This window comes from Patiria miniata, unplaced genomic scaffold (assembly GCF_015706575.1).
Source record: "Patiria miniata isolate m_02_andy unplaced genomic scaffold, ASM1570657v1 HiC_scaffold_21, whole genome shotgun sequence".
Taxonomy (NCBI): Eukaryota; Metazoa; Echinodermata; class Asteroidea; order Valvatida; family Asterinidae; genus Patiria; species Patiria miniata.
The window spans coordinates 8189545-8207173 of NW_024037060.1; the positions used below are offsets into that span (position 1 = coordinate 8189545).

At 40.3% G+C, this 17629-nt stretch overlaps 1 protein-coding gene and 1 pseudogene across 1 annotated transcript; one reads left to right on the forward strand and one right to left on the reverse strand.

Moving 5' to 3' along the window:
• The first annotated feature begins 331 nt into the window (after nt 1–331).
• On the forward strand, nt 332–10637 carry LOC119729693 (5-methyltetrahydropteroyltriglutamate--homocysteine methyltransferase-like). Its single transcript, XM_038202376.1, has 10 exons — nt 332–564; nt 2015–2182; nt 2692–2809; nt 4650–4747; nt 6528–6577; nt 6940–7006; nt 7127–7210; nt 7924–8078; nt 8819–8900; nt 9779–10637. The coding sequence occupies exons 2-10, from the start codon at nt 2044–2046 to the stop codon at nt 10042–10044; spliced, it is 1059 nt and encodes a 352-aa protein (XP_038058304.1). The 5' UTR covers nt 332–564; nt 2015–2043; the 3' UTR covers nt 10045–10637.
• Nucleotides 10331–17334, reverse strand: LOC119729694 (annotated as a pseudogene).
• Between the last annotated feature and the right edge of the window lie 295 nt (nt 17335–17629).

A 17629-nucleotide genomic window follows, 5' to 3' on the forward strand; every position in this document is an offset into this window, starting at 1 on the left:
GGCTGAATAGTCACCGTCGGGGATAATGATCAGGGTTACCTTTTGTTTTATCTTGTTTTTCTTGTCTTGTCTTTTTTTTCTTTTGAATCCCTGTGTTGAAATAGAGCAACCTATTATGCAACAGGTTTCTGTTCGTTGCGTGAGGAAGATGCACGTGCTTCTTTTCTTCACTATACTTACGCATATTTTGTTGAAACTGAAGAGACCTTAACCAACATGTCAACAGATTAAATACAACTGTCTTTTTTATTGCCTCAGTGCAATTTTCTTCCTCGTTTAAACATCGCCACCATGCGGTCACTTCACGATATTTCGATCGTGTCCCCAACACCACAATACCATCGAGATTGTACGGTGGTGGAAGCGTACCCGACCATATGCTATCGGTGGTACACAATGTCTGCTATATTGATCTCTATCATAATGTCAGTATAACATGGATAATAGATCAGCGGCTAGGTACCCACATTGACCTGTGACATCAGTTTACACTCGACAGTCATTTTGAGGGGGTGTGCATAATAGCACATGCATGTGCTTCAGTGTGAGTAGACGGAAACAAACGTGAGTTGTCATTATGTTACTATGTATCTGTATCTGTATGGCTACGTTGCGGAAAACCTATTCAGGCATTTACGCAACGGAGTATGGGTACTCGGGGCTGGGAGTTGTGTCTATTATTAGACTGAATGAAGTGCATGAGAGATATGTACGGTGGCCCACAACTGTCACGGCAAAAGCAAATTCGCCACGGCAAAAGCAAATTCGCCGTAGTACGAGACCCATTATGTAGCACCATAAGGGTTTGCAAGGTGCTGCAGCGCATAATAACAGCCACTGCCACTGTGCCAGAAACACAGGGGCGAACTGAACACCTTACTCATTCATCTTCAAGTTCATCATTTGGTGCATTATAGGTCTATACCTCGTACCTCTATACCTCGTACTGTTCTACTTCAATATTGAATATATTGTAAACCTTTTCGTATCTGAAAAAAGTGCCAGTTTTGCTATTGTAAGTTTCCTAGCGTTGTACATAGGATCATCCTGAAACTATCACACAAAATGGTGATTTAAATATGCATTCCCCCTGCTATTTTTGAGTTTCACCTCGGAAAGTAATATATATTTTTCAATGCTATTTTTCTAGCAATATAAAAGCTATTCACTAGGAAAGATTCCCATATCTGGCCATCACTAATTTATCCCTTCAGTGTTCTGCAGTGATCAGCCATCACCAGTGATAATACGGGTATGACCTGAAAAGTCAAATTTAGCAGATAAAATATTATTGTATTTACTGAGAAAGCACTTGGAAATTTTCAGACCAATCTAATACGTTTTGTGCACAGGGTGAAAAGTGATGGCCGGATATGGGATCTTTCCATTCACTTTTGAAAGACACATTGACAAAAAAAATATCCACCGACGTTCAGTTGTTGTATTTCTTCACAAAATTATATTATTGGATGCCAGGCAGACGGTTGCAAACGCCCAGAAAACGGGGGGGGGGGGGAGAATATTCATTTTTTTTTAAATAAAGGTTATTAACCATGCAGGTAAGTAACTTTCCATAGTGAATATCAAGTGAAACATCAGTCCCGATTTCCACACATTTATTCCCTTATTAGTACTGCTTGCACTATGAAATTCTTTGTCGAGAAAATGGAAATCGGGACTGATGTTTCACTCGGGACTGATGTATCAGCACCCAGACTCTAAGTGGTCTTAAAATTGTTAATAATTTTCGTACATGACGTGGCATGCAGAGCACGCGAGCGCATTATGGGCGCGCCCTGCGTGCAATCTTCGAAATGCGCGCGCAGTACGCTCTGAATAGCCAGTCAGCATCGTTTACGTGTACATCACGGCCAGGGGTTAGTGCTGGAACGCGCACGCGCCCATGGAGGCTGCTACAGCTGTGAAACCATTTATTTTATCAAGATTTTAGCCCACGCTGAGTTTAGTGCATATCGCATATAGCAAATTATTGTATTTCTGCATTTTCTGCCAGGTTGCCCACGATCCGCCATATTGTCCATCATGCCGCTGAAAACCACTGTAATCGGTAGTTATCCGAAACCAGACTACCTTGCTGTACCCAGCTGGTTTGAGACCAACGATCACACTGACATGTTGTCTAGACATGGAAAGTTCCTCAGTGAAAAGAAAGCGACACCGGGTAAGTTTTACAGAAAATGGCTTGAAGTGATTGTACTTTGCAAGCACGTGGTTCAGTGACACCCTTCTTGATGTTAAGCTTTATATATTTCCTCAATCATCAACACTTAATCGTTCCTCCAAAGATAGTTTGATAAGGAGTTTAATTGTATCATCGCCTAGTAGAAGTTGTACTCGTGTCTGTCCTACTGCACGGTGTTGTTGCACAAGCAGTCGGTGAGCACACCACTGCTTTACTTGGCTTCTTTTTGGCGTTTACTTTTTCATTGTTTTGCTCCGTGGTTGCCACGGATCACAATCTTCCGGAGAGAGACTAATAAAATGATAAAATCGGAGTGATTTCTATCGTTTGATAGAAATTTATTTACCTCTAACACGCGCTGTTGCGTAATGACTGCGCATGCGCGTGGCGTGATCTCACGGAATCTCTGGCGAGATTTCGAGTCAAATTATGAATTTATTAGTAAAGAGATCCATTAACCACAAAGCTTTTGAACAATGATTACACAGAGTTCTCCGACCAGTTCGAGAGAGCAGTGAAGGAGGTTCTTAGTGAACAGGCCGAGCTTGGTATTGATGTCGTCACAGATGGCGAGCTGGACAGGGAGAGTTACGTCTGGTATTTGTGGTAAGACCGGGAGACAAAATATTAGTTTCCTCAAATAAGACCCGAATATTTGCTCCGTACGGGAATAGAGCCCGCCTATGGGCATTGTACTGCCCTTTTTCTGCTATAAGTTTTGGCAGGATGCTTTCTAACCGTAACCATCCTGAGAAACATTCATGTTGGAATTTTATCTTGACATTCTTTTAAAAAAAATGATGAAAAATCCTTTGAAGACAGATAAAAACGAATTTCACTACAACCTTTCACACACGGCGTATGCGTTAATGATAGGTCTCCTTGTTTGTTTTCACATCATCGTGTACTTGCATGAGAACGAGAATGTATAACGACCCGAAGATTTAACTATATACCTACAGCCGATGGGTTCTAGATTTAGTGGGGCTGGCGTGACTGCAGTCCTAACCGGCGGTCACTTCAGATTGCTGCTGAGTTCTTATTTTGGTCTTCTACATGTGTTTAACATATACGTTTCCACCAAATGACCGCAAAATGTTACGAGTACACCTAGTTGCACTAGTATGTACGTACTTCAAAGTTTCGGAAGTGAGAGGTCAATTCTTGGCACGGTATTTCTTTTTCGCGTCAGGCAATTTTTTATTTTCCATCAATTGATATGCCAGTGACAATTTAACAAAGGCCCTTTTTGGGGGATGATTTTCTTAAGAAATCAGTGTCCCCAAAATACATTGCAAATTAATTTTCTTATTTAAATATATAGGCAATCATTTGTAATTTGTGCATTTTGTTCGTTTGAAGCAACAAAAGTGTTCAAAATCTAATGAAGGATACTGTACAATTAACCTGATGAAGTTTTAGCTCAGCTTCAGCTGTATATTCCGAGAAAAACAGCATCTCAATTTCAAATCAAAAGTTGCTGAATCATGTTTTGAATTGGGCCTGAATTCAGCGTCCGAGACACGTTCTCACTGAGCCGATTGCAGCTATACGCGATGTCACGAATTATAGCAACCGCGGTTGCGTGTGCGTCGTGCAAATGCTTTTTCAACAATAATTACGCCAGTTACTTTTCGGATTGCTGCAAATGATGGACTATAGCTTTAAGGTTCCGGAAGCGCGCTATTAGGGTTGAATTTTAGGCTCTATTGTTGGGAATTGTTGGAAATAATGCCTATTATTGTCTCAAGGTGACGCTGGTGTTCTGCAATAATTGAAGGGTGCTGGTAATGCTAAGTTTGTAAGAGGCGGCGACAAAATAACAAGTCAATCAATTTACAGTGTTACTGGCGAAAGTTTAAACGAAGGAACACAAACAATCAGGGATTTTTGGTTGTGTCAAACCAGGCGTGGTTCTAGAGCCAATATTGGGGGGGGGGGGGGCTAGCAGGGTGGATCCAGAATTTTTTTCAGGGAGGCGTGCTGAAATGTCGACCTGTTATTTTCTCCGGACACTTAGGCCTCTGAAAATCAATTGGGGGGGGGGGGGGGGGGGGGGGTTGCGCCATATATTCAATGGGGAGCGCCGATAAAATCCTACAATCGGGCACACTATATTAACTAAAAGTGTTCAAATGCACCCTTCTCACGACTATATATTTAGGGGGTGAGCGTTCGCATGTACGTCACAGTCTTACATTTTGCTAGTGCAATTTTTTTTAGGAATTTTTTTTGGGGGGGGGCTTAGACATTTTTTTTTTTGGGGGGGGGATTAAAGCCGCCCCTAGCCCCCCCCCCCCCCCCCCCCCCTCCGTAGAACCGCCACTGTGTCAAACTCACAATAACCATCATTTTCCTCGTTTTATCGAGCGAAGTGATCTTTATTATTGGCCCATTCCTAATGTAGAAATCACCACTAACATTTTAGTTCCCTTTACTTGTTCAGCCGAAACATGAAGGGATTCAGTTTCGAGAATTTAGAAGTGTGTACCTATCGCGATGGTGCCTGTACCAGTGTGCTTCCACAAGTCGTCGGACAAATAGGTACGTAGATCGATAATTTATAGGCTCAAGTATACATTTTGAAAGTATTTAAGATGTCTATGAATAGTATGCCTACAAAAATTACAACTTCTAGATCAACTGATCACTGAAGTACACAGTTATCAGATGAGCAACAAAAATAGCTTAGGGAGTTCAAACGTTCATCGACATCCCTCCCGCGATAAAAGGGGCATAAGGACTTTGATATGACCTTTTTTCTACTTCGTAGTTTTTGCCAACTATGTGGTTGGCAAACCATGGGTGGCCCCATTTAAATCAAATTACTCACCTTTCAAATATTCCAGTTGGGTACTAATTAATTTTTTGTTATCCAAAAGACCCTTGCAAAAATTATTGCAAGCGGTGGCTTATGAACACCCTGGTTATTTTCGAAACAAATATTAATTTGATACTTATTACATGTAATACTAGAAATAAGCGACAACTTTTCTTCAGTTTCGGTACCCTTATTGATATGGCACGCTTATGATGGGTCGCTCTTTCTATAGAGAATGTTATCAAAATCAGGATTTGTGCAAACGCAGTGGAATACCGAACTGGCTTATAGATATGATTTATTATTTTATTTTGTTTATTTTGCCGACGATACAAGTTTATTATATACTCTGTTGATACTGCTATTAGAAAACTTAATGTTGAACTTAAAATAATAAGTTCATGGCTCTTAGCTAACGAACTATTTATTAACTTGTTGAAATCGAAGGATATGATTTGTTTTGTTGTGCCCATCAGTATAAATACACTCAACTTGTTCCTTTAGTTTTAAATGACTCAAGTCTAAGTCAAGTTAGATACACTACATTCTTGGGCATAACTACTGGCGAGAGTCTCACCTGGAAAAACCATATTGACGATATATCAAAAAATGTCGCCATAATGAACGTTCAAGATATTACCTCCCCAGTAGGCTTATTATACCTTGCGTAATTATTTTGTTTTGCCATATTTATATTACTCAATTTCGACTTGGGGTGGTTCACCGTCCAAATGAAACAAACTGCTCATGTTACAGAAACAAGCTGTCCGATTAATAGCAAATGATGGTTATCGTGATCATTCCTTTCCTTTATTTGCGAATTTGAGTCTCTTACAATTCAATGACCTATACTATTTTAATCTAGGCACACTTATATGTAGGTTTATAAATAATGCATTACCTTCTTGTTTTGACTCTTCTTCTTCTACATTAACCTCTGATATTCATTTGTCTAATACCCGAAGCACTCGTATAGGAACAATTTCTATATGTCCAATTTCAACAGAACGACGTTGTCCAAAAATGGCGTTATTCAACGTGGCATGTTATACTGGTATCAGCTTAGATAACTCCTTAAAATCACCACCGTCCTTCACTATATTTGTTAAAAACCTGAGAACTCATCTTCTCCACTCATATTGGTAAAAGTAGTTAAAATTTAGTAGTTTTATGCTCTCGTCTCACACCAGTTTATGTTTTCTTGGTTGTGTCTTGTGTGTCCGATTATCCTTTGTCATGTAGGCCTAATGTCACTGTTTTTTCGACCATGTACACTAACTCACTAAGTCCTGTCTGTCAATAGGTTAGGGTACAAAAGCAACTCGCTTCACCTTATACCTAAATGTTGTCTTAAATTTGCTGACCAGTATTCAAGATCTATGTATATACACTGGCAAGTGCATATCTGTCCATAATGTTTGTATAAGATTGTACTAAATGTTTATATACTGATACTGAAACTGATATAATGAGAAATTGTATTTTAAATGTTCCAATATTCAGGTGCAGGACGTGCATGCGATGCGATCATAAAGCAATGGACCTTTGCCCAGGTATTGGTGATCGACAATTAGGTTCTGTTCCAACAAGATTTCAAGCTTCGAATATGAAAGAATTAGAATGACGACAAGAGTTTGTTGGACTCTAAAACCAACTATCTATCTATAAGTGATTTAAATAGCAGATTAATCCATATAAAGTAAATTGATAAAGTCCAATGACTTCAATGTTACTTTTAAGAAGACATTTATTCCACAATGTATATAAAATGGAACAAGGTGAAATACAAGCGGCAAAAACCCCATACATTATTGCCAAATTGTAAATGTGACAACTCGGCCCTTGGGTCCCGACTTGTAAATAATAAACCGTCCAATTCAATTCAATTTAATTCAATTAACGAATTACGTTTCAGGCGAATTCGTCTATGCCAGTGAAGGCGACTATACCTGGACCGCTTACAATCATGGACTCGACAAAAAGTAAGCCTCATTAACTTCATTCTCCAGTTACTCCAAAATATCAAAACAAACACGAATATACATGTTTAGATGTGATATTTTGTCATGAGTTAATTACAGTGTACATTCTCATTTTCATAGACAAGTTCTACTCAGACGAAAAACAGCTCAGCCGCGACCTCGTCGTTGTCATTAACAAGATTTTCACTGGCCTTGTCGAAGCTGGTGAGAACTGCAATTGCAATTAATTTTCTAAAACGTACAGTGATTACTGAAACCCCCTGCCACTTGCTATCAAGGTTGGACCTTGTATCTGAAGTTTTTTCTTCACTACCAGTCTCAAATTAAAGCAATTACTTGTCTAACCTTTAGTAGCTGGCTTTTTGCAGATGTCACTATGTGATAGGCCTATACGTATTAATGTTATCCTCGTGATCTGAAGTGATCTTCAAGTTTACCTCAAAATCCTGCGAGATTTTGCGAGAATACAGCACATGAGGCACCATTGTAAAGGATCTCCAACTTTGCATTTATTTTGTGTCCTGACTGGGCCCATCCTATATGAAAGGCAGTTAATAGGTATTTCGAAAGCAAAGAAAGCATTGCCGTTTACAACAATTGCGAATTGATTACTATTATAAAATCAAAATGGTTGACCTCGACTTCGTTCGATCGACCAAGCAGATACTGTGACAATTGGGTAAATTTGAAACGTGGGGGGGGGGGGGGTCTGCGACTAAACTAGTCAGTGTTTGATACCAAGACGTCTACATAACTGGCAAGGCTTACAGGCTCTATTACGTTCTTAGTTCTCCAGTTTTAAACAGGACAAATACTACCGCATGCATACTGTGCCATATTCTATAAGAGTAAGCCGAATGAACTGTCAAAATGAAATCACCCATTTCATTTTTTGTTGTTGGACATTGTCATCGCAGGATGCAGACATATTCAACTTGACGAACCCTTGTTCGTGCGTGAGGTTGAGAGGTGTCTTGACTTTGGGATCGATCACGCCTCCCGATGCATCGAAGGCTTAGGGAACGAGGTTACCAAGACGATCCATCTATGTTGTGGCTATCCTAACTATCTAGTATGTCATTTCCTTCTCATTTTCCTCTCCTTTCAAACTGTTCCTAGGCTTAAGTAGCCCGTTTTGCGAGTCCAAAATGATTGGGCCACTGCGAAGATGAAAGGACAGGAAGAAATAAATCATTAAATTCAGAAAGCTAACCTGTATCAATATGTGTCTAATTTTATGTGGGTTCAGTTTTTAGATCTATTTTTTAAAAACACTGACAAGATTGCCACAGGATACACGTTTTACATGTATGCACATTGCTGTTTATTAGACCCTTTACCAACGAAAAACATGCGGACCAGTGAAAATGCCCACGGGCTAGTTAAGTCCGTTTCAGTAGCCCGGCTGGCTAGTGAAAAAAAAATAAGGTCGAACCCTGCTATTGCATCCGTTTTTGTACTCCAGGACATCAAGAAGTTACTTATTTGTAATTGAACACTTACAAAAGGGGCAGAAATTTCGGTGTTGTAGCTGGTACCACTTCCAAAATGATGCCAACAGACGTATATGCAACAAAAACAACCAGACTATGCGGTTCACACTCGCGTTATTTTAAATGGAGTTTATTTCTCTATGATTTAAATAACCATATATCAGAAAGTTTGTGTGTGTCTTCACTCTTATTAACCACCTGTTCAAGATTAAATGCTTGACCAAGTTCCGACCTCTGACTTCCTTTAATTGACTAATTAGTTTTGAACCAGGCTTTTCAAATATACCACAGTAAGTGTTTTGTTCTTCTATTTTACCAGGACCAAACAGATTACCACAAAGCTGATCCGCAAGGGTACTTTCACATCGCAGACAAAATCGACCAGGCGGGGTTTGATGAAAGTAAGTTCATTACGCTGTGTATAGTATGGCCACCTCAAAATAATGACCTCAAAATGACCTCCACAAAAAAATGATCTAATACTGGCCTCAAAATAATGACCTTCGGAGCGTGTGCAAGAACGGTTGTGAAAACCGCGGATAAAAGTATATTGAACATAATTTGGGCGATAGAGGAGAAAACTTTGTTCATAATGTGGACCGGTCACGAATAGTTAAGTCACTCCAATGTTTCTTGGGGCAATTCCATTTTGGAAGAAGGGAGACTCTGGTAAATTTGATTTGTTGTTTCTGTTTCGTAATAAACTTGATTCGTCATTATCATCACAAGATGCTGATACGGTCCACACAAGTCAAGTCCGAGGGAATCGCAAATGATTCAGTCTTAAGTCAAGTCACAAGGTGCTGAATATTAGGATTCCTTTGTCAATTGATGAACTTTACGGTGATTTGCATTGTGATGGACTTGACCGTATACTGTACAACTCGAATTGGTCGTCAGTGCATGTACTTCTTTCGAACTCTTTTGCCTCTGAAAATCGCATCATGTTTACGTTAATTCATACCTAGTGTGGACATTCCCTTGTTTTCGTAAAAAGCTGTAAAAAAAACCCTAATTTTATACTCACACTGTGAAAACTCTTTCAACCCATTTTTTTGCTACGATTTCCTTGAGCATTTCTCTTCATTTTGCGACTGATAAACCTAAGCCCAAAATGCACCTAAACCTGTTTTCCAGGGAGGGGAAAACATTGTGTGGACGTGGGCAAGTCCACACAAAGTAGGTGAAAACTGGTTTATGTGGACATCTTTTGTTTGGAAGTCAACACAGTGAATGTAATATGCTTGTACACATGGAATTTTTTTCATATTGCACACAGTTTCTATCGAAGACACTCACCGAAGAAACGACCTTTCCCTATTGGCCCACTTCAAAAGGTCAAAGGTCATTCTGGGCTCCGTCACGATCGCAAGCAGCAAAGTGGAACCGGTCACCGAGATACGGGACAGGCTGAAGAGCGCCCTCAACTACATCCCGAGCGATCGACTTGGGGTGGCGCCAGACTGCGGGTTGGGATTCTTGCCTCGAGAAATCATGAGACAGAAGCTGAAGAACATGGCTGAAGCCGCCAAATCACTGCCATAAAATATCCAATTCATATTTTTGCATACCTCATTGACCGTTTAGGGCGTCTTTTTATGGAATGCAAACACTAAAATAAATGTAAAGGTTACGGTTGTAAAATGTATTCATATAAATGTTATTTGCTGGTCACCCATATACAATGTGCATCTTTGTACAAACAAAGCTCTACCTCAGAAAAAACTCAGATGAATTTGTTTAACGTATACATACCAAATTTATTTCTTAAATCAAAAAAAGGATTTTTATCGTGCAGCTGACCGAAATCGAGAGTGCTTTTTAAAAAATTCCCTTGGTGAAAGTTTTTTTTTACTCAAATTGTATCTCCAGCCCTGATCCAGCCATTTTCTCTCGAAAGATTTTGTCGAAGGTCTCACTTTGTGCGACGGTGAACTTTGTCTTCCAGTCGCCAACGATTCCTAAGGATGCAGGAAAAGGAAGAGGAAATTAACACAATTCTTGACGTTATTCAATTTCAAGATTCTAGAAACAAATAATTGTAGTATGCACACGTGACATTCATTATAATTGTAATGATTTTTGTGGTCATTTTAATGTGAAACAAAATCCTATATATTAAAAGATCCTACGCTATATTTCTGTCTGTATCACGGGGTTTTTTTGTAAAAGGCCTATTGAGTGAGCTGTAACGCAGCATGCGGTCATCCAGTGTATGCGTGTCCTTAAATGGTATGCTCCGATTAGTCACTGTCCGGGTTGGCGTGTGAAAAAAAAAAGATTTTGGTTTTGTTGTGCTTTCTGGGCAAATGTGTTTTTCTTTCAGACTTTGAATAGTTAAATACACGTATTACACTATCTCTATGAAAACACTCCAAAACGTATCGCTATGACGCAAAACATAACGTTGATGATGAAAAATGTGCCGAAATTGCTTCGCTGGGGTTTGCCACGCCCACTTGGGGTCAACATGCAAATTGAGGTCAAAGTAATACGCTGGTACATTCGCTCTTTTCACACTCCGCCATTGGGCATGCAGAGCCTCGATCTGGCAACTTTACACAATAAAAAAAAGCCGGTTCAGTGATCTGAACCCCGACACGGGAATCACCGAACCAGCTATATGTAATGTGTAAAGTTGCCAGATCGAGGCTCTGCATGCCCATGGCGGAAGTGTGAAAAGAGCGAAATACGACTCCACCCAGCTATGCTGCGCTTCAGTAATCATTAATGTGTTCTACCCTTTCTGATTACTGCAGGAGGTCCAATGGCCTCCTTTACAGCAGATGGCTTTACATCACCCTGAGTTGAAGCCCCCTTATTCGAGTTGTTATTCTCTTGTGAATCGTTGCCTTGGAATCGCTGTTTCATGCTCTCAATACTACTAAACCCCACGACGCGGTTGAGGGCGTCCTCCGATAAAGTATTCCCCAGGAAATCGGCGATTCGAAGGGTGTCCTGAAACAGAAATTGGTCAATCAAAGTGAACGATGGATTCGTCCATTGACAGGGTGATCGATCACATCAAATTAATAACATGGATTGCGCCTGAATACTAATAAAGTAATAGGTAGAATGGGAATCGCTTTAATGTTACATAGCCACGTATATTGAACGAGAGAGAGAGACTTTTCAAAAAGGCCTTTTAGTATCACAGCACGAGTATAATACTCGGTATATAAAGCGGATCTAGATTGGGATTTGAAGGGCGAACACCCCCCCCCCCCTCCGCCCCCGCCACAAATGTTACGAAACTAAAATGGGGCCAACAATAATGGAATGCTAAATTTCCAAAATTTACTCTCAAATTGCCTTAGACTGCAGGAGAAGGCATCGAAATTTTGAAAATTTCCGGGGGGGGGGGGGAAGCCCCGGCATTCCCCCCGCAAAAAAAAATCGTGCCTTAACTCAACCGCCGCCCCACTTGATATCAACCCCCCCCCCCCGCCCCTCCCTGTTTTCTGAAAGCTACATCCATCCCTGGTCTTGTGCTGCTTCTCACTGCCACTCGAGCAATGTTCGGTTGCCACTCACCTGTTTTATGTCCTCGTATTTTACGAAGAGGAAGTTTGCATCGTGTCGATGCCTGTTCCAAAAATCCAAAACATGTTGAAACCACGAACCCATAGGAGCTTGATGAGGAAAAAATACAAATTGCCTTTACAGTGTGCATGGGCGTCGCGAGGGGGGGGGGGCAAGGGGGGGGCACTTGCCCCCCCCCCCCGGAAAAGCAAAAAAAAAATTAAAAAAAAAATAAATAAAAAAGGGGCGCGAAGACAAAGTGGTATAAATTTAATGAGTTGGGGGGAGGGGGGCAAAATGTCCCTGCCCCCATCTAAAACTGATAAATCGAGAATGTGTTGAGAAATACAAACATTTTCTGGCCAAAAAGTTTTTTCCCCCCCTCTAGAAAAAATCCTGGCGACGCCCATGACAGTGTGTATAAAAAAAAATGCAAACAAAATATAACGGAATGCAAGCAGTGGCAAGCAGTGGGGGCTCGGGGGCTTGAGCCCCCTCCCCAAGAGGTTGTCAATTTTTTTGGTTGGTATTTTTTTTTAATCCCACGATTTTACCTTGGTGATAATGTATGTGGCCTATTTTTGAGTAGAATAATTGGGGTGTAAGTGGCGCCACCAATATAAAAATAGTCCGCCCCCCCCCCCAAAAAAAAAATCCAATTTTTTTTCTGCGGCCAAAAATTTGGGGCAACATTTTTTGAAAAAAAAATTGAGCCCCCCCCCAAAAAAAACAAATCCTGGGTGCGCCACTGAATGCAAGACATAAAATGTGTAACCAACATAAATAATATAGGTATGGTTTGAGAGATATGCTTTTCCACTTTGAAATGAGACATCAAACGTCCAAATCTAATAATTTTGACAGAGTTATGAGTAATTTTTCAAGAGAGGTCAAATTGACCATGGGACCAAGTTTTCATTTTTAGGCATTGGGACAAACGTATCCTAAATGCCAACATGAGGATATTTGCCTGGCCTCCTCAAAATGTGTTTAGCGAGTATTAAAACACAATTCTAAACACTTTCTTGCTATCACTTCATGATAAAAAATGTTTAGCATGTAAACATGTTTACAAACTGATAGCAAAAAAGTGTTTAGAATTGTTTTTACTCACTAATATTAATGTTTACTCACATTTTTATAGGCCATGCCAGAGGCAATTAGGCTACCTTCATCCCAGTGCCTAAAATTGAAAACTTGGTCCCGTGGTTAATTTGACCTCTCTTGGAAAATTGCTCATAACTCTGTCAAACATCACCAGATTTGGACGTTTGATGTATCATTGTAAAGTGGAAAGGCGTATCTTTCAAATCATACCTATATTATCTATGTTGGTTGCACATTCTACGTCTGGCATCCCGTTATATTTTGTTTTCATTTTTTTTTATATATACACTGTATAAGTGGTGGGCAACAGTTGTCAATTATTGTACACCAAGAAATATCACAAGCTTTTATTTGGAATGTATATGCCTTATCCTTTTGTTGGATCGCCTACTTACTCTCTCCTGCTAAAAACTGCTGAAGAAAGTAATCCCAGTCGGAATATCCAGAGTCGAACTCCATTGGTATGAAATAGATCCACATTGATAAGGCTATATCCTTAGGATTTCGAATGACGAACACAACCTGTGAAGTGCACCAAAAATATAAAATAATTAAAGTAGACATGTCAAGATTTGTCATTGTTTAATGCTATAATGCTACCTTTTACTCTTTGGGCTTAACTACATTCTTTGAAAAATATAGATCCCATATTTAATGATCCTTTACGCTGTCTGTCTGTCTGTCGTGGTGTCTGTCGGGCTGTCTGTCTGTCTGTCTGTGTGTCACGTTTTTTTGTAGAAAGCCTAAGGAGTGCGCAGAAGCAGTGTATGTAGGGCCTCAAAATGGTATATATATATATTTATATGCTCAGATTTCACTGTCCTCTGAAGTCACGGTCGGCACGTGAAAAATTATTTGATTGTTTTGTTGTGCTTTTTTGGGCAAATTTGTTTCTTTCAGACTTTGAATAGTTAAATGTTACAACATTATCTATAGTGTTTACCACGTGGGGTCAACATGCAAATTGAGGTCAAAATAATGATCCCGCCAGTGATTGAAATTGGAATGTCCTATATTGTGATAACGCCGACCGGTTTTTTTTTTTTACATCTCTCCGAACTCCGATTGGACAAATTAATTTTTAGAGTAGCATACAGGCGTCAGAACGGGGTCTACCCGATGTTCCCCAATACATATAATTCCCCAATACCGATGCTTCCCGAAATTCTTAGGATTAGGGTTAGGGGTTAGGTTAGGGGTTGGGGAACATCGGTATTGGGGAACATATAGTATTGGGGAACATAGGTATGCACCCGGCAGAACTCACCTTCCCCTTTCTTGGTAGATTTGGGCAGGCATCAGTTCCTCCATAAGGTGTGTCATAATGACTCGAGGTGTCTTCCACTCTTGCGTCATCTTATAACGAGGAGCGGGCTGTGCAACCCAGGGTAGCCTCCCGGGCCGTCTTTCCACACCGGGCTGGCTCATATCAAACCCCACCACTCTACCTTTTTGGTTTCGGTCGATGTTATGTTCATGACCGTCAACGAGTATCAGGTTAACTATCTCCGCTACCCAATGTGTATAAAGTAGATAGACATTGTCTTTTTGATTTTTGATAAATGATTATTATCTCATATAAAAGACTCAAGGGTGGGTATAGGCATCTGGCCTGACAACTTATGCGATTTCATTGATTTCTAGTAGGTTTAGGCGTACGTGTAGTATATTTTTCCAGCCAAGTAGTCTGGCCTCGGGCCAATAGTCTGGCAATGGGCCGATTTCATTGAGCAGCCCAGCACAGGTATTTTCTAGTCCCAAAATGTGGCTTTAAATGGGCCTACTGCATGCAGGGACCTTCCCCCGTATTGTCGAGGCACACACCAATGCATGCTAAATTTCCTGAATCTGAATTAAAGTTGTGTTTCCTGAATATGAAATATTTAAACTGCTTGATATTCACTATGGAAGCTACCTTAATTACCTGGTTAAAAACCAGGAAAAAATCAAAAGGTCAAAGGGACATGACCCATGACCTCGAGAAAAATACTGCGGTCATTTTGGACAAACTCTCTGGTAATTTCGCCTGGATATTGCAGAAACTGTCTGCTTAAATAATAAAATCAAATTAGGTGAACAGCCAAAATGTCACAAGATGTACAATTCTTGCTATAGTGATGGCTCGAACCTGATCTTTGCCCAATGAATTTAATCGCCGTTTTGAAGATGATACTGTAGCGGGATCCTACTGGGCTCTTGTCCGCCAAATCCGGCCAAACGCAAGAAAAGGGGACAGACAGACGGGATTTCTAACTCTGAAGGAAGATCTCATTTATTTCGCCAAGCGGACTCTGCGGGCAACTTGCCGCACCGCTACCAGAACTGCAACTGATCGATTCCCAGCATAGACATACACACAATCTGAACAAATGTATACAAATGTAGCAACTTTACCCAACTTTGCGCAATTGAACAAAAGAACCCCACTTAACCAACCTATTTGTAGAGCCTATTTCCGGAGCGCGCGCTAGCCAGACCCAAAACCAGGTCAGGTGCACGCCGCCGGAGCCCCTCCGCCGGAGCACTAGTGCTAGAAAGCAATGAAAACAAAAGTGTGCATAGACTGTCCCTTACAATACTAACAATAATTGTAAATCCACGCTGAAGTTGAAACCTGCCCAACGTACCAGATTTGGGATGCGAGGCCACCCATACATCATCCTCCAAGACATCGTAAGATTTCAGCGCATCAAGACATTCTTGAGTCACCATCCAGGGCCAATTTATTCCTTCCAACCTTCTCATGTTAGACTGAGACGGGGAACTACGGTTTGAAACGTTGCACGCTTTGCGAAGATCAGCCATTTTTCTGTTTACATGTAACTTAGCCTATGCAGTCGTTCAAATTTTCTTGGTAGTAGTTCAATATCAACACACATTGAACTCCAATATAGTGTGACGACCTTTGAACCCCAATGGGTCCTTAATATTTAGCATATCTAGGCCTCGGTCGTATATGGAACGCCAATCGTGACAAGCCGTACCAAAAATGGTTCCCTATTATGCAGAAAAATAATACAATAAAAACACACCGAACTCGCCGTGTCACAGCTTTGTCCAAACGTTATCATATTCTGCTTTGTTTAATCATTTTTTTTTAAATTTAGGCCTCGGTCGTATATGGAACGCCAGTGGTGACAAACTGGAACTCCATGGCATTACCATGATAAACAGGTAAAAAGTGAAACTTACTCCCAAAAAATGAAGAATAATTTGATATATATTTGTACACAAAGCTATGGAGACACTACTGTTCTGCCTTGAATGACATCACACGTTGGCTCATGAATATGGACAATTCATTAGCATAAAAACTAAAATGTTCAAATTTCTCCCTTTAACTGCTACAAAAGGAGGTGAAAGTCATAGATAAAATTTCAAAGTCACAACAATCCTACTGCATGTTTCCTTCAAGGAGATTATACACTTTTGCCTGCAACATGCCCGCGACAAACAATATTTTTGAATTTGATGTACATCGGTTCAACTTCAAACCAACACGATATCATACAGTATAATTGATCGTTATTTCGACAACGCAAAAACTTTCTGTGAAGTTGAATGCATCCAGAAAACACTATTAAAATCACTTCTACAGATGATTCTGAGGCACTTGATATCTGTTTCGGTTTATTGATACTGTGTACAATCAAAATGTGTGACCTCTACTTTGAGCGTTCAACCAAGAGACTCGATTTATTGTGCAATTAATTCTATTGAGTTTCAGGCCGAGTAAAGACAAAAATACTTTCTCTCATTAAATGAAGGAGGTTGGCGCTGTATTTTTCTTATTTTTCCCAAGATGGCGGATGGATTCTTCCATTTAGTAGGCAATTTTGGACCGATTTACTGGCCTGCAACCTGATGAGCTTCATAGAATCTTGGGAGGGAAGTGGGCATGGCATTATCATGGTATTATCACTGACGTGACTCGCTTTTTCCGACGATGTCGCCGGCCCCTTCGCGCTCACCCCCCCCCCCCCCCCCCCCCCTTGACTCGCTCTTAAAATCTGTAGCCAGTCGGTAAAAGAACGTCGGTATTAAGGAAGAACAACAAATATCAAGCAACACAGCATCCATTTTTTTAGAGATCATCGAAATACTGAATCGTCACGCACAAATTTTCATAAAGTATGACATTTTTAAAAGTTGGTAGGCCTATATAGGGCCCACGTGCTTTTTCAAAATTTCGATTTTCTTTTCCGAACGAAATATGAATGTCCTGTAACAAAATAATAAATTTGCTTGTTTTGTTTTGCACACAATATTGAGCACAATATTCAGAACGAATTAGGAGCGTCCCGCTCTTAATTGGAAAGTTGAAATTAATTAATTAATTGATTGCTTGATATGGGCTGATTTTTTTTCTCGTGCGATGTCCCATTTGAAAGCTCATTGAAATTTCGATATTTTTGGGGGTTCATTTCCATTTGTAATTGTAAACAACATAGTTATTTGGGATCATAAGTAAATGGCATTTTTGACACGACATATGGTCTGA

Bases quoted from the DNA above. Each gene is read 5' to 3' on its own strand.
- LOC119729693 (XM_038202376.1), top strand. From the start codon at position 2,044: ATGCCGCTGAAAACCACTGTAATCGGTAGTTATCCGAAACCAGACTAC. The intron at 2,810-4,649 runs GTAAGACCGGGA...TTACTTGTTCAG, and splicing joins AGTTACGTCTGGTATTTGTG to CCGAAACATGAAGGGATTCA. The intron at 4,748-6,527 runs GTACGTAGATCG...TCCAATATTCAG, and splicing joins ACAAGTCGTCGGACAAATAG to GTGCAGGACGTGCATGCGAT.